This window comes from Cephus cinctus, unplaced genomic scaffold (genome assembly GCF_000341935.2).
Source record: "Cephus cinctus unplaced genomic scaffold, Ccin1 Ccin1_scaffold0029, whole genome shotgun sequence".
In the NCBI taxonomy this organism is placed as follows: domain Eukaryota; kingdom Metazoa; phylum Arthropoda; class Insecta; order Hymenoptera; family Cephidae; genus Cephus; species Cephus cinctus.
In genome coordinates, this window is record NW_014332776.1 from 416,832 (window position 1) to 443,058 (window position 26,227).

Here is a 26,227-nt window from a genome sequence, read left to right on the forward strand (position 1 = left end):
TCAATCCATTAGGAATTCAAATTGGATAGAATTTTATTAATAGTGATTTATTATGGACCTTGGACACATTGTGTATTCATTGTATCGATAAGAGTAACAAAAGCATAACATTTTGTTACACAGGCATTTTTTAAAGTTACAAGGTTATACAACATAATATTAAAAGTACTGGGAATAGACACTTATGACCTAAGTCAATGTAATATTAATAGGGGGTATTAAGTGGATTAAATTTAATATAAAGAAATAAGTACCTGTGCATAAGTAGGGAAGAATCATTTTTGCGTAAAAAATTTTCCCCAAGACATTATTACAAAAACTGTAAATGATTTTCATAAAAAGAGGACTAAGTCAACGTAACTAAAGAGAATCTACCTAATTAATCACAATGCACGGATAAGGTAAATGCAAAGGGGGAAGTACAAAAATGTCTGATCCGCAAAACTAACACGAGCTCCAATTCGAACAACAACTTGATTGCCTGTCAACTTTGAAATTATAGCTTTAAACGATGAGACCAAGGTAACTACGTTATTACCAGTATTCCTATTGCCGAAGGAAGCGATGCTACAGTATAATCAGATAAGAACTTACTAGCATAGCACGTCGTCGCGTATCTAATCCTATTTCTAAATTGCGTTCTTTACCTAATTGTATATAATATATCGGATATACGTATAATTAAATATGAAGAAGTAACCGGTAGCAGGTGTCACTAGAGAAGACTAAAGTTGACCAAAGGTGGAAAATAAAATTGGATATCGTGTCAGAAATAAAAAGTGTAATGTATAAATGACAAGAACCATAAAGGTTAGGTGAGGTCAAATTAATCTAATTGTAATTTGTCATTCTGTCTTTCGGCGCGTACGTACGGATTTTAATAAGGAAGCTATTACCAGGTACGAGAAGTCTGGTACGCGGTATACTGATAACTTGATAAGGAAAGGTTTACCTATATTTCCTGTTCTGTAACCGGACGTGCATGCTAATCTAGCGTATCCGTATGCATTATTTATACGTATGTGCCTAGAATTAAGGCATGACTAATTAAAGGATGTCGAGTCAATGTTTGGTCGATTATTACAATTGTTGTTATTATTAAATCATGTACTGAGTTTTAATGATGCGAACGTATTTTTTAACAAAAAAAAACGTCATCGCTCCATGATAATGCGACTAATGTTTAGTGATTTAGGGAAGGATCAGTGATGTCAATGGGGATATCACGATATGAGGTTGTTATTATGGAAAAAAAATCAAATTTTGTGGGTGGATGATGGAAATAAGAGAATGATTACTATGTTACGTGTATTTTCATTATATGATTCGAATAAGAGGGTTTCAAGACATATCGACATGCGTTTACATGGGTCGAATAAGGCATTCGAAGTAATTGAACCGTTTAATGATTGTCATCGAATATGTTATTTATTTATTTATATTATTTATCACCGTTTTGGTGAAATAATTTTCATTTTGCTTTCCTTTGACGAATAAATAACAACGAATCTGATTATTTAAGTATCTTTATGTCTTTCTCTTTATATACTTACCCATATACTGTTGTGTAATGATTATAATCATTTTTCATGCTTCTTCTTACATTAATTATTATAACTTACTCATTAAGCTTTGGTTTTCTTTTACTCAGAAGGTAATTTCATTTCTGACAATTCATTGTATCGCATTATATAAAATTCTTTTGACATTAATTGCCATGCTTTAGCAATTCTTTTTACTGAAGTATAGTAAAAAAACTATTGTAATTACTTATTTAATAATAGCAAAAATTCCATTCAATTACTTAGACGTTCTTTGTAACTTTTTACATTTTTATATCACTGTTAAATCTATCATCACAGTTTAGTCACATACAAAATTTGTTAAACAGTCTCATCGCAGAGAGTAAACTGAGTTTAGAATATTCACAAGAGAAATTCATCAAATTATTTTCTTCCATTCTACTAGAACTATGTACCAAACAGCACATTTGTCTAAAGCAACGTTAATAATCATTTCCAACGGAATCTTACATGTACGCAAAGAGTGACGCCAAAATAGTACAGCAGCATTAAGGTAGATTAATATTATAACCTAATGTACTATATTGATCGTCCCTTAATGGCTGTGACCTAGAATATGTGGGACCAAAACATACAGCACAATATTGTCGAAAACAGAAAGCAACACGAAAATATTTGTATTATTTGTATGCGACATCAGTATTTGCCAAAGTGGAACTAGTGATACCATCAGTATAATAATGAAGTCTTTCACTGCCGTCGTAGACAAAGGCAACACCTTTGCACATAACAAGACAGCATAAACAATCACAGCAGCTAGACAGGTACAAAGTATTTTCATGCTAGAAAAAATTAAGAAACAGTGCTAAAACTTATTGTGATTGCATCACATTATCTAAGTGGAATAGAATTGAAAGAAAATTTTCAAAATTCCGTCAAACTTTTTTTTGTTTTAAATACACGACGTCACAGTATTTCACAATAGATTGTATTTGAGAAATAGTGTTGGATTAATAAATGTATTCTTTTAATTGAAATTTAACTGATGATATACATACATTTTTTTTATATGATTTGTATGCCAATAGAATTGAGCATATAATATACAGGGTGAACCACGGATCGTGATCAGTAGAGATTACTTTCTTATTAGCAGTCCGATCGAAAATGTTTTTATCAGCTTTTGCATGGTTTCAAGAGAGCTTTAACGTGATAGTGAAAAATTACTGGTCAACTCTTTTTTTTAATGTTTTTTCAAGGTTACCTTGAATTTTTTGCAACTGAACATATAATTTTTTTACGCCTGTCTATTAGAGGATTTCAAGACGAATTCGGCACATGTAAGGACATGACATTTTTTTCATCCGGTTCGAAAGAAAATTAATAAACTTTGTATCACAAGGAGAGTCACAGCTACGCCGTTATTACGCAACCAATGTTGTTGACAAGTCAAAATTTACAAATTACTGGTCAACTCTTTTTTTAAATGTTTTTTCAAGGTTACCTTGAATTTTTTGCAACTGAACATATAATTTTTTTACGCCTGTCTGTTAGAGGATTTCAAAACGAATTCGGCACATGTAAGGACATGACATTTTTTTCATCCGGTTCGAAAGAAAATAAAAAACTTTGTATCACAAGGAGAATCACAGCTACGCCGTTGTGACGCAACCAATGTTGTTGACAAGTTAAAATTTACGAATCTTAATTGTAGCGATGTTCAAAATGGTGTCCACGAGCTGCAATGCACTCGCGTAGACGGTGAACAAAAGATTGTTTTGCATTCTTTATGGCCTCTCCTCTACACTGATGACTACTGAAGACGACAGAATGGATGCGTATAACGGCGTACCTGTGATTCTCCTTGTGGTAAGGAGTATTTAGTTTTTTAATTTTCTTTCGAACCAGATGAAAAAAATGTCATGTCCTTACATGTGCCGAATTCGTTTTGAAATCCTCTAACAGACAGGCGTAAAAAAATTATATGTTCAGTTGCAAAAAATTCAAGGTAACCTTGAAAAAACATTTTAAAAAAAGAGTTGACCAGTAATTTTTCACTATCACGTTAAAGCTCTCTTGAAACCATGCAAAAGCTGATAAAAACATTTTCGATCGGACTGCTAATAAAAAAGTAATCTCTACTGATCACGATCCGTGGTTCACCCTGTATATATTCACTTAATTATCCATATATGCTTGAGGATGTATGTATATCTGTATATGTGTATGAGAATTCCTCCTCTCCTCAAAACCACCTTAACAACAGAGAGGCATAAAGACACAGAGGATAATAAGTAACGAAACTCTTAAATAATTGAGAAACACATGCGAAAAACTGATTGAATTGATAGAAGAACTAGGTAAGGGTGATTCACGAAATTAGGACAAAAAAAAAGGTTCTCGGACCTTCTCTTAACTTTGATTACTATCAATACGACTACGAACTAGTGCAATACCTTCATTTGCACGTGGTGTAGATATCGTATTGATTGGTTCGAGAACCGATTATCAATTATTCAAGTAGCCACTCGACGAAACTCTATCGTAGTCGGAAGCAGCGTTACGACTTATGTCTACTGAACTACTCTACTAAGGTAGAGGAGTGCAATATGACTTTAATAGTTAAAATTTAAATATTAGTAGGCAGAATATACTGAGAACGACATAATAACTTTTTTATTCTCTCTTTTTGTTTCTCGTACATTTGTCAAAATTGTTTGTAAGATATTGATATTATTGATTCACTCGATTCACAGTGAAAAATATTATACCGAAGAAGACATGGAACTCCACATTGTGATATTCCCATTTTCAAAAATAAGGTATGGCTATGTCAATACAATTTTAAAGATCAATGCTGATCTATTTTGTACAGCATTCGAGTAATGACGTTACTCTCTAACTGTCAATGTAAGAATAACTATAAGCTCATTATACAAGTAAAAATATACCAAGCTATATAGTCGAAAGACACTCTTTTTATACACTATATTTAGAGAAACTTGCATGATTCCTTCCAATTTAGACGTTTCTTGTTGCAAGCTTATAAATTATGACGCAACATCGTAATTAAAATGGCCATTAATTCGTTAGATATTAAATAATTAACCGATGTATCGTATGTATCGTATCATACACTACATTACTATCGAAATGGTTAATTTTTCTCTAATAACATTTTTCATACAAAGCTTATCCCGCATACTAAAACTTTTCTAAGAGTTCAGGTGAATATTTAACGCTCTTTATTAGATTGCTATAATGTACCAATGAATTTATTAAAATATTATGGCGTTTAAGTAACATTTTATTACATTTTAGATTTTCCTGTATCCTTTTTTAGATGCAATAACGTGAAAGATTTCGTTGTACTTGCTTAAAGTGACTGAACATTTGTTCTGATATTGTATATTTTTTAATTATTGTTTAATAATTTAAAGTGAGTTGTGTGCAAAATATAAATAGGGAAGTAATGGCTCAAGTATTTAAATAACTAGTTTGACAAACAATAAGTACGATTACTCTTTCTTTATATCAATAATTTTATTGTTGTGTGCACTGCTAAGACTATATTTCGTGTTAATTTTCTTTACAAAATTAAGAAATTACATAAACTAAAATTTGTTATGCTATAATTGCTTTGCCGAATTATTGAAAATTAAATGACAGATAGGTATTGCTCATGTTATAATAATCAGATGCAAAGTGGTACTTTAGTAAATAGGTACTCTGCGATTCAAATGTGACAAGCAAATTAATCTAGTCTTTGTCTAGATAAGATTCTTCACTGAACCCAGTACATTCAAATTTTATGTTACTCGTATCATAGATACCACTGTTAACTTCTATATTACATATACTATAATATATATATATATATATTTATACACGTGTAATACATACATATTACATTCATGTATATTATTAGAGAAATTGCACGGTCATGTTAGAAATACAAATCAAACATTTTTTTCACAGCCTCGATGTGAAAATATATTCTGATAAATAATTTTTTCTGTTGTGTGCCTTATGTTTATTAGATATGATTCTGCGAGACACCAGTTTCCATACAGAAACAATTTAAATCCAAAACTTTTCTTTTGTACCTAAAGACCACAATGATACACAACTTCAATACTCTGAATTCTTATAAAAATGTATGATCTTTGCAATACCTATGTACAAATGAGTATTATATAAAATACATAATGAAAATCAATATTACACTATAAAACAATCAACTCCTTCTGTTATATACTTTCAGGATTCAATTTTGTACAACTTTGATTTTTTTCTTCTGTTACTGTTGACATATCCTGATTCAATTCTGTTTCAGGAAGGTTTAACGGTATATAAGAAGCATCAGTTCTTACAACATCACTACAATTACTACCCACATTTGCTGAACATTTCTCCGACAACTGGTTATCTGACTCCAAACTTTGCAAGTTTTTTGTTAAATCTGCCCACGGATCCTCAAGGAAAGATTCCAAATTGACATAGGTAGATATATTTATCTGTCTATGAATACCCTTCTGAAAATTCTAAAAACAAGCATATTTATTCTTAATGTCTTCACACACTGTATGATACCTTTTCATAACTACAAATGACAAATAAGCATACCTTTTTGCCAGACGAACTGAATATTAGAGAAACATTAACAAACAAACCTTGTTATGTCGTTGTGTAGACTGATTCTTGTAAGGAGAGGGAGAACAGCTTAGATTTGATTTGGAACTCCCGTGAAAATTGTTTTTATAACGGTTATAGCCTCCAGAGTTTCGATGATTACGATCACCGCCAGAGCCGTACCAATCATTACTGCGTCTTTGCTGAGAACATAGTGGACTGCTAAATCCCAGAGGAATAAAATCATCACTACCTTTCTGATGTGGGCTTTGATTTTGGTTTGGCGTGAAACACTGGTAGTTGTCATTTTTAACACGACCATAACCTGTCCTGTTGCAAGATTCACGAGAATTCCAACCGAAACCTTCCCGTCTCCCACTACCACTTGGAGCACTTAAAGGTGATTTCCTCATTTCTATCTGTACTCTTCTCAGATAATACCCTAAAATCGAATTAAAACGTCAAACAACTTTAACTCTGTCAATAACAACGTTTCAGAACGCTGCCATATTATTTATATTTAATCAATGGTGGTCAATGGCGTCGCTTCTGTATCTCGAATTTATATGCGTCCTTACCTCGATTAATCGATTCAGTTTCGATCCATCGAGAACAATATTCCAGATTCAACTTCGGCATTTTAAATCCTCTGTAAGTTTGCACAACTCGTCTTATTATAAATAAAATTACAAATAAGCGTAAGAAATAAATGATAGAATATCACAGACTTCTAACACATCCTTCCACGTTCACTGTAAAAAGGATACTAAACAGTACTAAGCAACATTATAGAGGTATTTGCTAACGGTTTTGGAAAACCGAATTACCCAGGTATGCAAGGTATTACAGAAGGACGTGGCGTATTGTTAATAATTACCCTTAACACGAATACAATAAACTAATCATAAATTGCAACCTAATGGTATAATTTGTTCAACGGTTTTCAATAAATTTGAGCTCCGGTAATAGTTCATATCAGATATTCGGTTCAATAATAAAAATGATTGATAGGAAATAAGACAATAACTATCAAAGAATATGGCAAACATAGATCTTCATAAAACTTCTGTATACATATATATGTATAAAACCTTGATTAATAAATAATAGAATTCTTTCTGAATTCGATAAGTCAAAACATTTTCAATACCATCTAAGTACAACAAAACAATATAATCTAACAGGAACAACTGTATAACAATGAATAAGAAAGATAACAACCAGCACTACAGTAAGATATGAAGGTTCCTATAATAAAGAATAAAAGGTTCATTCAGAGATGAATAAGGAGATTGCCAGTGGACTGATTTTCTTGAAACAAATTTTATTTGGGTGTCGACTCATCAACTGAGCGAAAGGCAGTCGGGCCACATCCACATTTTTTATTGGTCGATTATACAAATACTCGACCAATTAAAAACTTGGATATGGTTCAACGGTCCTCCGCTGAGATGGCGCATCGACGCCCAAATGAAATTGGTTTCACGAAAATCGGTCCACTAACAATTTCATACAAGAGAAACAGAATAAGAATCAAGATATGCACCAGCTAGTTCTGTAAGCTGAACTACAGATTTTTCGATGCATTCCTCCCCGTCATTCTCATAATAATTTGCTTCATTTAAATAGCTACAAATATCTTCAATCATAGCATACTATTCCTATTTAAAGACCTTAATATTGTTGTCATAACTGTTATCTATACCAGAGATGAGTACTAACCTAACCTACTCATCTCTGACTATACCTTTGCTGATGGTCAGTATCCACAATCAAAGAGTACCATATTTGAAAAAACTTGTGTTAAACCTAGATCACAGTAATGCTCACGAGATGTCGCAGACATCGTAGACGCATGCGCAACCCAACTACGAACGTCGAAAGCCGAGAGCAACACGGCAGATGCTGCTACGGACGCTCGGAGTGGAGTTCGCGTGCTTCGTGATCGGTGCGCGCACGTTCGTGAGTTCGCGAGTCAGTTTCGCGATGGAAGGCTTGATACCTGTTGCACAGCCCGGCGCGCTCACGTTCCCACTGACATAATAACCGTGCATGCCAAAATCACGTGTTGACGAGGCACCCGCCAACAACCTCGTAGACGATGACGGGACGTTGACATTTCCCAGTGCGTGACAGTGAACGTAGAGGATTATCAAAACAGTGGTTAACAAGAGCCCTTTACCAGAAAACAATGGGAATCGTGCAAAGCCGTGGTAATAGCGAGAATGATAGTGGCACAGGAGTTCGCGAAGGGGTTGCTACCGGCATCAAAGGTGGCCATTGCCATCAGTATTGTCAACCTAGCCTAGGTATGGGCAGTTTAACCGGGCCGCATGTACGAAGCGGCAGCGTCCGTGGCGCACCCCGGCAGCCGATGCCGGACGCTACAGAGCTGGAAAGACGATTCACTAAAGTCTTGGTGAGTTTTAGAGTATATCGTCAAGTCACAGTTTGTCAAGATAGTTGAAATACTACTGTTTTGTTAATGAATACTCTTTAGGATGTCATCTTTAGGTGACATTACATTTATCCAAGGTATCCTGACATTCCTGGTTGGACGAGCTTTTACGGAATGTCATGTTCTTTCATATGGGATATGGACTAAAAGCACGAAAGGGCGTGGACTTTATGGGATTCTTGCTTGACACGAAAAACTTAAAAAAGAAACGAATCTCATTAGTTGAGAGATTACAAATGTCCAAGATCATGAGTACTTGTATTGTTGACGCCATGTGCTATTTTTATGTTCCGATAAAATTGAAAATAATGACATTGTTATAGTGGTTATGGCGAGAGAACTTTCGAAAGCCCGCATATCCGTTCTGCGGATAGTCATTACGCCTCTTGTAATATTATATACGACGTATTGAACGGAGCAGAGAAACATCTCGTGGGATGCCTTCCCAAGGAGGCTGCCCTGTTTATCTTGACGGGAACACTAGTCGCAGGTTGATCTGTGTCGACACGTGTGCTCCGATGCTTACGACAGGCTGCAGATGAACTCTCGTGACCTTTCCTTGCTGGCTTAGAACAGCAATCCATATAGGCTTCTAATGCCTTCAATTAAAATTCTAATTTACTTCGTTACCATCATTTTCACGCGGGACGTACTGCAACAATACAAAATATAGAGTAAGAATGAAAGAACAATCAGCGCCAGAAGCTTTATTACAATTGCAGAGAATACTCCTTTGTGATTGAGAGCGTGGGCAATCAGTCTGATTTTTTTGCTTTTCCTTTTAGCTTTACTCGCTTGGAACACACGTTTCTTATTCTATGAATTGATTGACAGTGCGTGGGGAAGTTTCACTACATTCCAAAGCAACCACTCTTTTGGTAACGGATATTAAAATTTGATCTAAACAAAAAAAATGACATTAGAAAACAATAGCACAACAAATACCTATACTTGAATAGTTCTGTAGACAGGCTCACAATTACAATAACTCTTATAACGGTTGACCATCAGGTTCCAGGTACACATACCGGCTCAAATAAATAAACAAGCAACTTATCGATCCCCGATCGTTAATTATTAATGATTCTACGATTGTCCCTGGTGAATTAACACAACGTCTCGGCTAAGCCCTGGACGGGTCAAGAATACCTACCTACAACACCTGATCGATCGGACTTTCTAGAGATGTAGGATAATAATATTCATGCACATCCAAGACAGTGAAAAACTTTGCTACCAGTACTTTATTAAACACGACTCAGAGACGTCGTAGACACGGATTCGATGAAAACAATGGACTCGTTCAGTTAGCAGTTTCATCTGTACATCATTCTGTCCTGCCCTGCTCTACATTACACCCTGCACCATCAGCTACGCCGAACCCATCAGCTTCGTCCAAGATCTGCTTCTGCCGTACCATGACTCCTCTTCATTCGTCAGATTCTCACATGGTTCCCTCATCTTACGCGATCTCCTTCTCTCTCCTTCTCTCTCTCTCTCTCTCTCTCTCTCTCTCTCTCTCTCTCTCTCTCTCTCTCTCTCTTTTTTTGGACTTGTCTCTGTCTCACGCAGACATATTCAAGAGCGTATTTGACATGAGCATATCTGTACATACACACTCGCCCAGCCTCCCTCCAGCATCAATAACGAGCAATAACTCAATGGACTCAATACCCATGAATGTAGTCTCTGTTTTGGTCTGTCGTTGCTATCCCGAGCTCATTGTGCTCGTTAAAAAAGACGGAGTCAAGGGTCGTGCGAGTAAAGTAGTTAGGTACTACATGCGTATGTGCACGCGTGCACTTTGAAATGTGAGCCCAATAAAAGGGACGCATCATGGTAATTTTAGTCGGGTCAAGACCAAGATAACCGTACGATAATACACCCTGTGGCAACGTTGCTTTCTAACGCGCCGATACGTTGTCCCCAGCAATGTGTATATATATTCTTGTAAAATCTTTTCCCTAGTTTCATTCGATAATTCCAACCAGACAGAAAACTGGTACCTAGTATAGAAAATGTCTGACCGGTTTCTGGAACGTGCGGCTGTCGACGCTCGTAAGAATGTTAAATTATGATAAGTACGCATTGTTCGGGGAGGCTCGTTAAAAAGCAGTTGCCCACCGGCTCTAGTGGAATCGAATGCTATTTTTAACGCAACGGGATGCGTCGATACTCCGACAAGAGGAAGCTCGAAGTTCAAGGAGTCTCAACACTTGTCACGTTACTCGAGTCATTGACGTTTAACGCTACTGGTAGCGAGGGTATTTAAAATTTATTGTCTTTCCCGCCAAAATGGCTAAAGCCTCTACAGTCAGTGTAATTAGACTTTTATGCTTGTCGGGATAAATTGCGTTGAATTTTGCTCCAGTTGTTTTGGTAGTAATGCCTAGATGGTATTCGGAAATATAATGAGCCGCATTCAGAGATCATTTATCAGTAGAGTCGTAACCATCAATAATATGTGTATTCCTATTATGGCTCGGTGAAAAAGTGTTAAGTTAACGACCAAAGTAATTCTTATGCCGGGTCTCCATCGTCGGTAATCTTAGCAGAGGCAATCCAGACTCCGGAAACTCGAGGTGGTTCTTCGATTTACTGCCTTCTATGAATCATCCTCGTGTTTCATCGTACATAGGAACAGTCATTTTAGTCATGAGTCCTGAGAGAAGATTAGACCTTTCCTTCGATCCCATTGAGGATATTATACGAAAATTGTAATTTGTGCCTGATATTTTTTTGAGACAAAAATTTTGAATTAACGTTACTTACATGGTTTGGAGTTTGCATTAAAAATTTATCATCGTCATTCGCGTGTTATTTAATCTATTTTTAACACGTGGACGTGTTACGGGGTCCTTGACTCTTTTGCTACTTGAACTGTATTACAGATATAATGTCTTTACGGTCAAATATTGACAGTGTAATCGTGACGCAATTTATGGGATGCTCGAAATTTACGATGATCGTGGGAACATAAATATTTTACTTTTTTACACTTGACACGTTAGTCACACAGATGTTTTCTTAGAGATTGGAGCAAACTAGTGAGGAATGTTAATTTATATATATATATGACACTTTGTAACATATGCTCAATGTATGTTGATCTGATTTCTTAGCAGAATGCAGATTTTGAGGTAGCTAATCAAGGAGTTACTAAAAATACTATTTATCATTTATATATACCCCGAGTACATCAATAGCAGACTGCTGCTGTATATTTGGATAATAGGTATTAGCGACTTGATGCGTTTGCCGTATTAAAAGATCGATCGTAACGTTAACCGATCGGCAGAACAATTCCTTACGTACTTATGCAGCTTGAAAGTAATCGTACGACTTACGTAGTACATGTAGTACTGAAATACTATAAATAGAACGTTTTCTATAGAGAAATCTCAATAGATCCTTTTTACCATCAGTACTGCTTCCGTTTAACGTCAGGTTCTAAGTAACGAGTTTATCAGAACGATCTATCATCCGCTGAGCAAACTTAAAGCTTCTTATCCTATCATAGATATACGTCCATTCTCGGAAGGCTTATGCGTCGGCATAGGACTTTGTAAGGACATTTTATAAGTTAATTCTTAGCTCGGTATTAATAAAATTTTTCAATGAAAGTAATGTGTACCTCTACCACTAGTACGATTTGGCAACGTAGCAGTGCCGGCATTAAGCAAAGTGAAAGGGAAATTGCCTATTCTGGTGCGTGAATCACTGACAATCAGAATTATCCGAAGACACGAATCTCTCGCGAAGAGATAAATCCCAGAGGTTCCCATAGACGGTCGATACGCAAGTAGGCAGTGACTATTTAATTGGTAAAGGTTGGGAACCACTGACTTACTCCAAAGAGGTACAGGAGGTATCACGGAGGATGAGGACAGCGCTAGTTTTCGAGCGGCGCGCTAACAGCCTATAGTATGAGCATTCCGTTGCCGTCGGCTCGGGGATAGCCCACGGACATCGACGGGGTTTATTCGAGACTCCAGCTATCCCAACCGATCAGTTCAGCTTGGCTATCAAGTCAGCTAGCATAGGCACTACTGGCTGATAGCAGGAGCCCGATTGCCGGCCCGGTCACGAGGTGCGCTCTCACGAATGAATCAAACGTCGCCATCGGGCACTTTTGGCATCGTGACAATGCCTCGTCCTGTGCTCGTGGCCCCTTGTGTCCCTACGCCAACTGGAATAACTTGAGTCGAGCGCATTGAGTCTGAGAAAAGAAGCTCGGCCGAAGGCAGGGGCTTTGCCAGTCCTTGCGAACGTGCCAAGGGGGCGTGCTCCGACGCGCCTCCTGGCTCAATAAGGACGAACCTTTCCCGCACACGAACTTTCTCGAAACACGACGCTTCTGTCATTCGTTAATGTCCGTGGAAAATGTTTTTCCGAGCTGTGACACAGGATTGTACTGTTACTTTGGCTCAACCTTTGGAGAAGACCAAGTGGATCTTTGACCTGGGTCAAAATCCTCAGGAATTTCTTTGAGTAGTAGAAACTCTGAGGAATTTTATTATGTCCATTCTCGTACGAATTAATATTCATTCTTGTACTTTTTCATTTAAACTTTCACGGTTCGGGTTTTTGACATTTTATTTTCATTTGGTTGGATAGAAAATTACTGAGGCTTGCTTTTGGATCTGTATGGGAACTCAGCTTATCTTTGGGACCCTATCAATGTTTGGTGCTTCCTGATGTCGTTAAAAAAAGACTCTCCTGGGAATCGACTGTTGGTTGCAACAATTCAATTGAATAGTCGAGTAAAAAGACGCGAAACGCTTTGGCAGACTTGGATTCCTCAGAGATGGCGCTGTTTCGTGTTGTGCCGGTATAGGCTTGTGTCTATGTAATTTGCGGTGCTTGCCAGAGAACTATCAGACCAGACGTTTTCCTGTGACTCTATGCTCTTGAGAATTGCCAAGTTCCTTGAAATTCGACGCTTCTGCCGTCCTCGTTGGGAGCGTCGCTTTCGCACGGATTCGAATTAAACTCCAGTGCGGCGCGAAGTGCCTTTCACAATCATCCTGGTATCCGCGTAACTTGAATTAATATACTCTGCCATTATTAGTAGGAAATTTAGAAATAGGATGGGTATCATGAAAATTGTACACAAGTTCGTATATAAAAATTCATAGTATTCATAGGAACACTACAGCACTATCCATAGAGACAATAACAGTCGCCAACCAAGGCTTTACGTAATCCCATAAAAGCGAATGGATTCATTAAATTGATGCATGGATAGTATGTCAGTGGATAACAGTAGACGTGTTTTGAAGATACAATATTTTTCTCAAATCCAGGATTATATAATCTTCCTGAAATATTTTCATAAGTGACTGTCAATTTCCAGACTCAAGCCTTAATCCACATTTTGATTAACGTCCTTCCCAACGTAAACCCGCAGTCTTCTATATCCATGAAACGAGTTCAATATTGGACGTACTTCGTACGACTCGTTCGATATAACCAGACAAATAAACACGTCAGCCAGCAATGAACTCCGTAAAGTTCTGGTTCTCTGTAAAGTCTGTAAAGTCATCGACAGTGCAACGAGCTATTTCGCGAGGAATCGTGTATTCGGGTCCGAAGTCCGGCGATAGTGCAATTCCTAAACAATGCACCAAACGGGTAGGCCGACCGGTTGGCTGGGCAGTCTGCTTGAAATATCTCCAGGAAAAGATAAAACTACCGGTTCTATATTTAGACGGTCCTCGACAGCGGTTCTCACGTGACTCGGTGCCATTCGGCGATACCGATCCACCTTGACGTGACCCTTATCCTCAACAGACCAGGTTCACCAACGTGGATGCGACTTCAGGGACCAATAGGACTAATAATCATTATTCACTGTGTTCTCTATCTGCAGGATGTATCGGTGGGAATTTAATATGTGTACAGGATGTGGATTACGATGGTAGTTTCCACTGGCGACTGCCGACCAATTAAATCCCAGCATAGATTGTTAGATTAAGAAAGTGTAAAGCTCCTAGTCTTACAGTCAGTTGTAATGTTAGGTGATTTTAATTTTTGTATTTTAACAATTTTTCACTATACATTTACGTACGACCGGTTTACGATGATTGTCGATTCACCGACTGTAACTCAATTTTGAAACAGGCATATGAGAACTGCCTTGATGCTTTCTATGCATATGGCTTATGGCATTTTGATGGAACGACAGTGTCAATGAATTTGACAGTGACAGGAACTGGTATCGAATCAGTGGAGAATCGAACAGAACCGAACCCCGGTATTTTCATTGAGTCGAACAAAGGGGCTGAACCGAAAGTAAGGGTGCGAAATGGCCTGTGGCCAAGTGGCGAACACGTGTCGCTATTTCTGCACTGTAAATAAATCCTAGTACGCTCATCCGCGGGTACACAGTGTCATTCGTAGCCAAGATTTGGCCGTGAACTAGAGGACGCGGACGGACCGAAACTGGAACGAAAGCGTGTATCGTGACGGAACGGTGGAACACGTGGACCGGCACGTAGGAACAGTGAAACTCATACGGACGAGGCTTGTGGGACTATACAAAAGAAAAAGGTCCTATTTCTATTATCGGCCTTCCACGCTCTCTGCTAAATGCAGCTACCACATGCAGTTGCTATATCGGGCGCGAACATAAGTATTCTCTATTAATAGGGTGCAACGGTACACAAAGTAGTAGTAGGTGTATAAGCTCTTAGTACTTTCGTTTAAATGCAAATATAATGATTGCTTAGGCTTTTAATTTTTATAATTTTATCTCGTTTCTTATATTACTCTATTGGGAAATAAACATTTTTTATTATATAATGGCACGATAATTGAATCATAGTCCAGGGTTTTTATGGGTCTCAAGAGAATATCTGACTGATCGCAACTGCGATTACTTGCTAATTGAATATCTGATCCACGAGGATTTCGTGGATCGTTAATTTTGTATTATCGGTTCTAAGAAATTAATAAGTTCTCAGTCGAAAGGAAACCTTGGACATTTTGTGATGTTCGACATTGACAGTGATTTCATTGCTTGTTACCGAATCGGTCATATCTGTTGTTTACATCACGAATATTGCGATTACGAATTTTTGACGTGTAAATAAAATCTTTTTTGTACCATTAACCAAACTGTTGATAAAAATCGAAGATTTTTACATTGTAACTTCTTTTAGGCGTGACAAGACGATTTGATTCCGAACTTTTATCATTGCAACGGATTACGTCACAGACCGCGTATACTTGGACGTAGTCAATGGTTTCCCAGAAAGTGATGATTCTTACTGATTGGTTAAACGATTCCACGTAGTGACATCATTCGGTCCGCAGGGAGCTGAGTCTGTGCCTTACGGTCGTCGTCATCTCAGTCTCTAAGCGTAAACACTACCAGTGTAAAGAAACATGAACAACAGCATATGGCCGTGCAAAAATAATACACAGCCATTGAAAACCGGAAGTAACCGAACCACATTGAACTGAATCATAAAAAAAGCGTATATCAAATACCATACTAAAGGGTGGCTGGTGAAATCACGTGACTGCTTAAAAATTCTACGAAGACCCACAGTGACGAGCTCGTTTTCTCGTCGGTGGTATCAGAAGAGGAGTCAGGGCGCAGGGGTTGGCCGCCGCGAGGGTTGGTGGGTAGTAAATAATCCAGGAAGACCCGCGTAGAGAAGAAGTGGTCGGTATAAGAGAGTAACCAGAACCCACATGAAATTTCCATTACACTAGCCATAGGGGAGCCCACCATTTTCTCTGTCTTTCTCTCAGTCCTTGTAGTTCCCTTTGTGTTCTTTCTTTTGATTTTCCCTTATCTCTCTCACTCTCTCTCTCTATCGTCCCTCCTATTCGTCTACTCTCTTGCTCTCCTTCGATATCTCTCTGCCTCTTCATTGTACTCCCCTCTATCTCCCCCCCCCTCTCTCTCTCTCTCTCTCTCTCTCTCTCTCTCTCTCTCTCTCTCTCTCTCTCTCTCTCTCACTCCTCAGCCACATAACGGCACTCCTGACAACATTAGCTTCGTGGGTTTATTCATCCGCAGTGAGGACGAGGGTTGGAGTGAATCCATGATGCCAGGGCCAGCCAGACTCAGAGGATCCTGCCTGGCTGGGGTCTAGTAACCAATGGGTCGAGCCAGTCGAGCAATCGGGCTCCTGTCTGTCTACCGGGCGTTACACCCTCGATTCACCCTCGTCTGCTCGTCTGCTGCTCGTCCGTCCGTGTGGGACACGCGTGTCTTACACGCATGCACCAACAGCCCCCTCTTGCTCCGTCTGGTGGTAAAACGCTAGGCCCATAACCTCCCTTAACCTGCACCCCGACCCTTACTCAGGGTTCAGCGATCCGCATCGGAAACTCTCTCACAAGTACAAGCCGATCGATGTAATTTCCCATAAATATATTTAGGCATTGGTATAAGCTTGTGCTTTTTTTTCTTAATTAAAAATTTCATTGTAATCTTTAACCGTCTATCACGAATGACTCGTGGAAGCTTTGAGATTTTATTTAAACTTAGAAACTGTTCGGACCTTTATTTAGGGTGAAATTACTATAGGATATGATTAGATGTAGATTATTTGATATTTTGATATAGATTATTTATTATAGATAGATTTACGGTTTAGATTATGCATGGGGATACTAAATTTTTTTTATCTTAGTTTTTTTATCAATACAAGACAACAATTAAATTCGGTCCGACTATTTCAAATTTGTACAATAAAACGGGGGCGCTAGCTCCATAGGGGTAATACAGGTGTAATACTGTTACTGTGCACGGTCTGATTGTGTACGTTGAATTGCGATAGAAAACTTACGAGGCTGTGAATGCAGACGAATTTTGTAGCGCCTCACGTTTCTTAGGTTAGGTTGCCCGATGACGTCGTATCGTCCGCTACTCGAGTGCACGTGACGCTGTCACTTAATTTTAGACAACGCTCGTTCATTCAAATGCTATTTGAGTGTTCTCGTATGCTGTCAATTTCTTGTTGTAATTTTCTACTGGATTTTATTGAATATCATTTAAAACCCATTTGACTAGCCACGAATTGCATGGCTGCATTCTGTAGAATGAAATTCTTGAATATCCTTGGAACTCGCTACGCTCAGACTATCCCGAATGACGTGTTCGTCGATGAGTAACTCTCGATTTGTATCTGTCTCTAAGAAAATACGTTATTATTGTTTTACGAGGCGCCATTCATAATCACGTGCACTGATGGTTCCTTTTTTTTTTCAATTTTGCACTGTTCACTATCAGGTTAGGTTATTTTCGTATAAACGGTATTGGAAAAATATGGTTGGCAATAGATCTTCATTTTTAGAAATATTATATCTTCTTGTACACGCGTCACAATTATTTCTTCTTGCTGTTCCAATCCAATGGGCACCAATGAAATTAACGTACAATCGGGTTATACGCGAATTAACCTGCAACGTAATCGCCCTCTCTTACCAAAGTCTCGCTGGTCTCGACCCTGCAACCATATACGCAGTTCGCTTTCATCCTCCGAGTCAAGGCCGGCATTAAACAGCTTACCATTTATGATCACCCTTCGGCTGTGTAATAAGTTTTATTCTCTGTGGTCGCAGAATACCCTCGGAAAGTGATTCTTATCGTCTTTCGTCGCGACAGTGAAGAATTAATAGTATTTTAGCCTCGTCCATTGAATTCCTGGTATAGTGGATTATATATTTTCGTCGTATCAGTATATATATATATTTATATTATAATAATAAAATCACAATACTTTTTTTTTTATATTTAACAAAAGGACTGCTAGCAATTATTTTTTCGAAATTCCATTCAATCTTGTCATACGGACATACGGCTGCGTACGTCAAGTGACAAAGTTCTCAGTTCTAACCTCAATTAACCTGATAACTACGGTCACTTAATGGTCCAATAATAATAATATAATTAACGAATTGAGACCAGCTGACGAAGGCACTTGAGAGAGACTTGAAAATTGAGACATACGTATATAGGTATAATCTCTTGTTTTTTAATATTTAAACTGACTGTACGTATCATTTAAATAATTAAGGACACTCTGATTACCCTGTTTTATTATAGAGACTTTCTCTTGGGGCTATTAAAAACGAAAGTTTAACAACGTCCAACGAGACTATCTGTGAGAGATATTAAAACTAATTAATAATTAGCTAGTTCAACGTATCGCCTAAATATTATAATTAGTCCCAATCAATGTAACAGCATACCACGTATTTTGTAATCATTTTTTTTTTGTTCTTTCAAAAAAACTTTGACTCAACGAAATCGCAATATTAACGAGTTTTCCAAGTAAGATTACAGTTTTAATATTTTGATGATCAAAGTACGAATCGACGTTTACCTCAAATGTCTATTTTATTATAAAATTGAATGATAATAATTCCCTTTGTTTTTCTAAGTCATCAGTGATCCTTCTTCGTATTTCGTTTCTTTTCGTACATCGTCATAAATTCAAATTTATGATAATTCCCGCGCTTCTGATTTTCGTACTTGTTGACTTCTATATTAATTCATTGATTTCTCGCATTCATGACTGTCGTGCATGGTCGAAGCTGTACCGTTTGTTTACGGCTATGCCGATTCCGTCGTACGTTGCCCCCGTTCGTTTCTACGTATATAATACCACCCGTCGTACCAGTAACTTGATACGTGCCTGGATGTGTACTCCATCCTAGTCGCTTATTAAACGATGCGTGCGCGTCGTACGCACTTTTCGCCACGGCCAAGAAGAAGAAGCTTGTAATTAACCTCGTATTAGCATAAAGCGAGGATACGATCGATAATGAGAACTCTCGTCGAGTATCGGGATATGTATATCTATATATCTCATCATCTATAAGGGTATACCAATCATTCATCTTGATATCGAAATTATACTGAAACTTCTTAGTTTTATACTTGATCACCTTTTCAATTAGTTTTTCAATTCTTCATCGCCTAGCTATAAGATCATACAGTAAAAGAGACCCTATATCAAATCCCGTGTAGATTCTAATGCGAAAATACATATAAATAAAAAATGTCTAAAAAATTTAATTATTTTTGGACAAAAAATTACGTATAAATTTTTCTATCGCAAGAGGGTTTTTGAATATTTTATTTATGTAAAATTTTCAAAATTTTTTCTCGTAAAATTCAATTTTAACAGATATCCTGTACGACCGTCTGCGTTTTCCGCTTCAGGAGTTTCCGTCTAATTTATCAATACCGTCAGCGATTCAAGGGCTGTCTGAATGCAACCCTCCGTTTCATTTGTACTTGTCTGCGTCGGGACGACGTAGAACCCTTCGACGCTCAAGCATAAATGCCGAGAGTTCGTTTCGTTAAAACCGTTTTAATACGACTGTAAATGTATTGACGTGTTTCTTTGATAGCAAGTTTCTCTCTCTCTCTCTCTCTCTCTCTCTCTCTCTCTCTCTCTCTCTCTCTCTCTATTTACGAGGGAGGAATTTTTTAGGTTCGACATCCCCCTCCTTTAGGGATTCAACAAGCTGCTGAGTATAACGAGGTTTCAATTAATGCTCGCTCGCCAAGGATAATTGATACGGTAATTTAATTGGCACATGAAGAAGGGCTGGTCTTTACACGATAAGAGCTACGTTCCCTGTATTATTTATTGCCCTTCAAGACGTTGCCTCCAGGCGATAAGGGTTGCTTCAATGCGGATATTTTATCCCTGACTTTCTATTCAGCTTCGCGCCACCCATCCACCATTTACAAGTACACATTTTCTATATCCGTCTCACTCTCACTCGTGGTATAATCCTAAAATGTATATAATTGCTGTTTACTATGATGAGCGACTCTCTCTCTCTCTCTCTCTCTCTCTCTCTCTCTCTCTCTCTCCCTCTGTGTAACCTACAGTGTTCCTCGTACCATCTGTATGTACGCATCATTCGCCATTGTACGTACTCCACCTAGTATAGAAACACAGCTGCACCTATATGCAGACCACTTGTGCAGGGAATCAACGTAACTGCTATCCTTCCAATAGGCGACACAGGAAGTGGCCAGTGGCGCGAAATGTATAGTGATTCAAAATTACATTTACCAATAGATCAAAGACTGTAAAATACCACATGACAATATTTTATATTACGAAATAACTTTTTCTTTGCCATTTTGGTTACACTGTAGTGCGTCCTAACGTATAATCATAAATTATATGATTATATGAATACGTATTATTTTTAAGTGTGAAAAAGTTACGTATGGCAGGGGACTGTATCGGATTTTTTTTTTAGTAATTTTGGTAAAACTTTTTTTTTCGTTGAAATTCGTTGTCTGCATTCGGATGTTATTATTTGGGTGCAACTCCTAAGTACTAGGGGAATTGATACGGTTTGTTTATCCTGAGGGCATCTACGAGGCTGTTTCGGAATTGGCCGTGAAACTGGGTGTGGTGAACCCTGCAGTACGCGATAGTACGGTCGTTACTGTACGGTGTGTTGTATACGTGCACGCGTATCGATTGTCGCTGCATTGAAAACAAAGCTCGAGATAGGAGGAAACAGCATGGGCGCGGCTGCTGATTCTCGGGGTCAATTTTGAGAATAGTTAATCACTATTGTTACAGTACATTGTTCTGGTTCGTCTGTCACGTGGTTTTGTCTGTCGCGATTATACAATAGTTGATCGTTTTTTTTTTTCTGAATCTTTTACTTTGTTTCGATACATCATCTTGACATTCGCAATGCAAACTGCAATGAATCTTTGACCTCTTGGTTCATGGTTGTCCTTATCTTTCTCTTCTTTCCCATATCTCCCACCTTCGAGATACCGATTGTCGCCTGCGTCAGCTACGTGGCCCACGGAGAAAATGTAAGGGTGCAGCAACGGTCGTAGAACTTGATGCACCGTGCTGCAGGATGCACTATGACGTTGGTGTAATAATTTTTTTATTTATACGAGACATAATAATTGTTAAAATTTTTAGGTTATCGTCGCTCTCTTTATTATTGTAAATTTCGGAAAAATTTTATTTTACCCATTTTGCGCACTACTCGCATCCAAATTTTATTCATTTCTTATCTTGTGCAACTTTTTTTTTTCAAGGTCAATATAATAGCAATACAAATTAATGCATTCTTCAAATATACGATACGAGCTTCGAGCTGCCCTTCTGTGTTATCACGAAGGCCCTACGAGAGCGTTTCTCACGGTTAAAGAAATCTGAGTTATTCACTTAACGTAAGGTGCATAAATTTGAAGAAAAAAAGATGGCAGGGTCACTTTCGTGGAAGTCATCGAAAAATTACTAAGTGAGTTTTACGAGTAACAGGCGGATCGGCATTATGCACGGGCACGTTTCTTTCGTCGAAGGTTTTGTCGTTGCTGCAAACTGTATTTCAAGGTCCAGCACGGCACGAGAACGATGACAAACACAAGTGAGAATTGATGTTGAACGTTGTATAGAGAAACTCGGTGCAATCGATTTTTATTGTATTCGAGGGAAAGTCTGTGATTACGTTTGACTCCGAAGGTCCACACGATATCCTGCGCGTCACGATTGGCCGTGCAATTTTTTTCTTTCTCTCAACGTCAATATAGCTAACCAGTTCGCTGCGCTTTCTTCGATCACTCCACATACACTGCATAACGTCTATATCCTGTAGTTCACGGATCGCTGTGCTGCGAACCAGCCTTAAAGAGAAAGACGCTTTTCGCAATGGCGTTTAATCACAGTACGGTTGCGGTCTGTGACGTTATCTAGGGCAAACGCGAGTCAAGGTATTTCTTAGATTGCATCAGAAATTCCCCACCTGATGCAGCCGAGCATTTAATCTGTGATAAATGACGATTTAATTTATTGATTTTCAATTGATAATTTACAATTTACAAAAATCTTATTCCCACAATCATAGTTATATCTAAACACATAGGGGAACGTCAAATACGATTTTAATTGTGTTATCTTGTTTTTGCGTCCTCAGGGACATTTTAAGGTTCTGTAACGTTAATCGTTAATAGATAAAACATCAGTCAACGTCACGGTACATAAAGTCAGTGTAGCTGTAGAGGAACTTTTATGTGGATTTGTAATTTTTTTTTGATACTTTAATGATTTTTACGCCTCGCCGTCATAGCGTGTTATCGATTCTTACTTTATCATCGATTCAGGCAATTGGCAGCTACTCCGTTTCCCTTAGTCTCTTATTTCGCTCGCTAAGTGCATCATGGGAACTCTAATAGAGTGTCAGACGCTCGACACATTTTTCGTTGAGTTATAGATGGCCTAAGCTTAGTTGTACTATAGGCCTGAAATCTGTCTGATATTTTTCTTTCGTTTACCCTTCATCCCCTTTTGTTATTCTTGTAGTCCTGTGTCGATCAACAGTTGAGTCATATATATACCAAGAAGACGATTAAACTTGCCGAACGCGTAAACCTGGAGACTTCTATACTCTTAACGAATTTTATTAATAATAACTTTTTTATCTTCGATAGCGCGAAACTCACGTGCGTGGGTTGAATATATCGAGTCAATTAAAAATAATTAATTAGATACCTTATAGAGATCAATTGGTTCCACGTGATTTACCCACGCTTGATTCCCGCACTTTCTCCATACGACCATATTAATATACACGTGCGAATCTTCATTTGACAATGTATCGTAAACTTTATATAAAGCCAGTTTCACTGACTTTGTACTTAAAGATTTGGTCGAAGTCATTTTTTATCAGCGCTATTGGCAGCGGACAAACTTTTACTGTTTCAGTGAATCATCTAGGTTAGCCATTGTTTGATGACGTCACGCGCCCGCGACTTCCGCATCCGCTAGTCTATTATTATTATTTGCACATTGTGCATACCGAAGTAGAAAAGTCATTTCGTAATTTTCCAACGAATTATTTTTTTTTTCTAAGTTCATAGTTGTCGATCTATGTATATACCGGTCTTCGAAATTCAACTGTTCACCGGTCGAGACGGCTCCCTATCGTTTTTTTCAAAAATTCCTATTTCTGAATAAACTTCCTAAACGTTATTTTCCCGAAAAAATCAGTTTCTCAATATAGACGTCTCGAACACGTGTAAAGTCGGTATAAAGCGGGAAAGTATTCGGGGAAAAAGAAGAACTTTATTCGTGTAATTTTTCAAAAGATGACGTCACCCAGACAAATTCATGACGAGGTCATCACGAACGATACGTAAGCAAACGAATAAAGACATTTGATAATTTACCATCTACTTACTGTTTCCTCAATTTACTCTTCCCGCAACACGAGTCTGTCGATCTCCATGTATACCGATTTTCTAAATCCAGCTATTACAGGCGCCAAAGCCACTGCCAACGTCATTGCACTTTTTACTTCGCCCGCACGAGAATTAATGACGATGACGCCGACTTATGCCACGAACGGCGTGGGCGGCGCCAAGCACATTTCACCGGCGACATTCCGATCTCTCGGCTGATCTCAAGGAAAAAGAGAACGAAAGAAAATAAAAGAGAGCAAGAGAGATGATCTCGATACCTACACACACACACTGCTATCGATACTTTGTTACCAGTTACAGTGGCTCGGTGTCATCGAAATGAAATATTCTTCGTCCTCTATCTATATCGATCTGTAAAATATTTTTTTTCTCGCCGCCATTGTTACTGTTGTTGCAACATACTCGTTAGCAGACAATACGTAAGAGGAGAAGAAAAAAAAATATTGACCAACGACGCCTCTTTCGGTTCGCCCTTATTGGAATTGATTTCTATAATAGATTTTTTAATGCGCACGTATAACGACGATCAGTCGATCAATGATAAATATAACGATCATTTGCTATTGAAATCGTCAAATTATAATGATACGATAACAGTTACCAAGGTATACATCAGATTCTGTTGTACTTCGCAGGCGATCCGACAACCTTGTATGCACTGACAATGAGCGATTTAATACGCCGTGACGTCATACGTTATATTGAATAGCAAGGAGGTAATAGAATAATTTTCTAATTTATATCATCCTATCAAATTATACAATTAATGTTGGATCCCCTTGAGCCATTATAAGTGTACCAGACATCTGTCACGAGTTCGTTACTCAGAAATTTGTTATTCCAGTTATCACATAGGGTTTCCAATAGGGAGGAACTGTCTCGTCGAGTTTCATGTTCCTTCTGTTATAACGGAACGATATTGGAGAATTGGCGCGAAATTCGAAACTCGTCCATTAATCGAATTACTTCAGGGACGTCCAGCCTTGGTCTTTGCCGAAGGAAATATTTATACGGCTACACAGTTTGTCTCGTCTGTGTCAGGAGTCGTGTGGATTATACATTAATTTATGCACAATGATTCATTCCTTAAGCGGGATCGTCGAGAGACGCACGAGAGTAATCCTAACAATGAAATCATCGTGTTGATGCTTTTGTACGTTTTTGTTCAAAAAGAACAAAATCATCGACCGAGTCAAATGAAAACAGTGACAAAGTCCTCTGTGTCTTATTTTGCTTGTGCTTACATACTTTATGTACGCACGATTAAAATTTATTGGACACCCGTGAAATCTCGGTTTAGAAATGATCTTGATGACCCTAATCGCTGCAGCAGGTCGTGCTTTGCATCGTCTTCTGTCACTAATCAATTATGTCTTGTTATTTACTATCTTTTAATTCTTTTTTTTTTTTTACAGGCTTCAATGGATTTGCCGCCGGACAAGGCAAAGCTCTTGAAGCAGTATGACAATGAGAAAAAATGGGACATCATTTGCGATCAAGTGAGTATAGTCAATGTATATAATATAGATGATACATTATCGTTAGCGTATGCCTTTAACGCGCAGCAAGTCTTCTCGAGCAAATTGAATAGACTGACCGAGAGTTATAAGAAAATACATATGTCACTCTTCTGTAATCCCATGATTATAGTTCCGTGTACTAGTTCAATGCAAAAACGTGGGTGCTACGTAGTACAGTGTGACAACTCAATAGTAGTGCGTGCTGATAACTTTATTAATCTAGACTACTATATTTATGGCATTCCACACGTAGGGCGTAAATATATGCAACAGTACATATATGGATATAGTGGATATATTAAAACGTATAGGCCAATGCATAGGATGTTCCTTCGTTATGATCTTTCCTATTTCTTTCCTTTGTCTTATTTTTTCTTCTCTTAACTTTTTTTTCATACGTCAATTCATCCAAGTATCGTAATCCTACGGGGCAGGTGCTTTCCGCGAATTATTTTGAACTTTGAAATGCGCGCGAGATTCAAAACTAAAAATATTCTGTGATAGAGAAAAACTATCTTAATCGTTATGGCTGCGCATGAGCGGTTTTACACACGGGAAATTACGAAGACTGCGGGCTGCAATGGTAAAGGCTGTCTCGAGTGGGAATTACACTCGGGGTTGTCGGTCGCTCTAGACTGGAGTAAAATTGTATTTGATGCCTGCGGGTTAAAGGGGTCGAAGCTTGTATTTAACGCAGTAGAAATGTTAGGGAGGCGTTGAATTTCAATGGAAGCTATGAAATTTCTGTGCTTTTAGATGTTTTTTAAGGAAATATTATAATTTTATTAACGAAATGTCTGCTTAAGTTTTTTCTGTGATCTTTAGAAAAAAAAAAAAAAAAAAAAAAAAAAAAAAAAAAAAAAAAAAAAAA

The 26,227-nt window shown here is 37.9% G+C and overlaps 2 protein-coding genes across 6 annotated transcripts in view; one reads left to right on the forward strand and one right to left on the reverse strand.

The window, feature by feature from the left end:
- Positions 1-4,174: 4,174 nt before the first annotated feature.
- Positions 4,175-7,847, reverse strand: LOC107268052. Of its 3 annotated transcripts, XM_025084958.1 has the most exons (5): positions 7,829-7,847; positions 6,734-6,804; positions 6,197-6,597; positions 5,921-6,067; positions 4,175-5,850 (listed from the first exon to the last, which is right to left on the reverse strand). In XM_025084958.1, exons 1-5 carry the CDS (start codon positions 7,843-7,845, stop codon positions 5,845-5,847), a joined length of 642 nt encoding a protein of 213 aa, XP_024940726.1. In that variant the 5' UTR covers positions 7,846-7,847; the 3' UTR covers positions 4,175-5,844. The 3 variants fall into 3 exon arrangements, with proteins under 3 accessions (XP_024940726.1, XP_024940714.1, XP_024940719.1); XM_025084946.1 differs by having other exon boundaries at positions 4,175-6,067; XM_025084951.1 differs by lacking the exon at positions 7,829-7,847 and adding an exon at positions 7,702-7,730 and having other exon boundaries at positions 4,175-6,067.
- Positions 7,848-8,034: 187 nt separating this feature from the next.
- The window catches only part of LOC107267500 (formin-like protein CG32138), a 31,949-nt gene continuing 13,756 nt past the window's right edge, over positions 8,035-26,227 (forward strand). The window contains exons 1-2 of one of the 3 annotated variants that reach the window (XM_015739314.2): positions 8,035-8,574; positions 25,252-25,335. In XM_015739314.2, the coding sequence (XP_015594800.1) occupies positions 8,347-8,574; positions 25,252-25,335 (312 nt within the window). In that variant the 5' untranslated portion in view covers positions 8,035-8,346. The remainder of the gene's footprint in view (positions 8,575-25,251; positions 25,336-26,227) is intronic. The other 2 variants (XM_015739330.2, XM_015739320.2) reach the window with 2 other exon arrangements.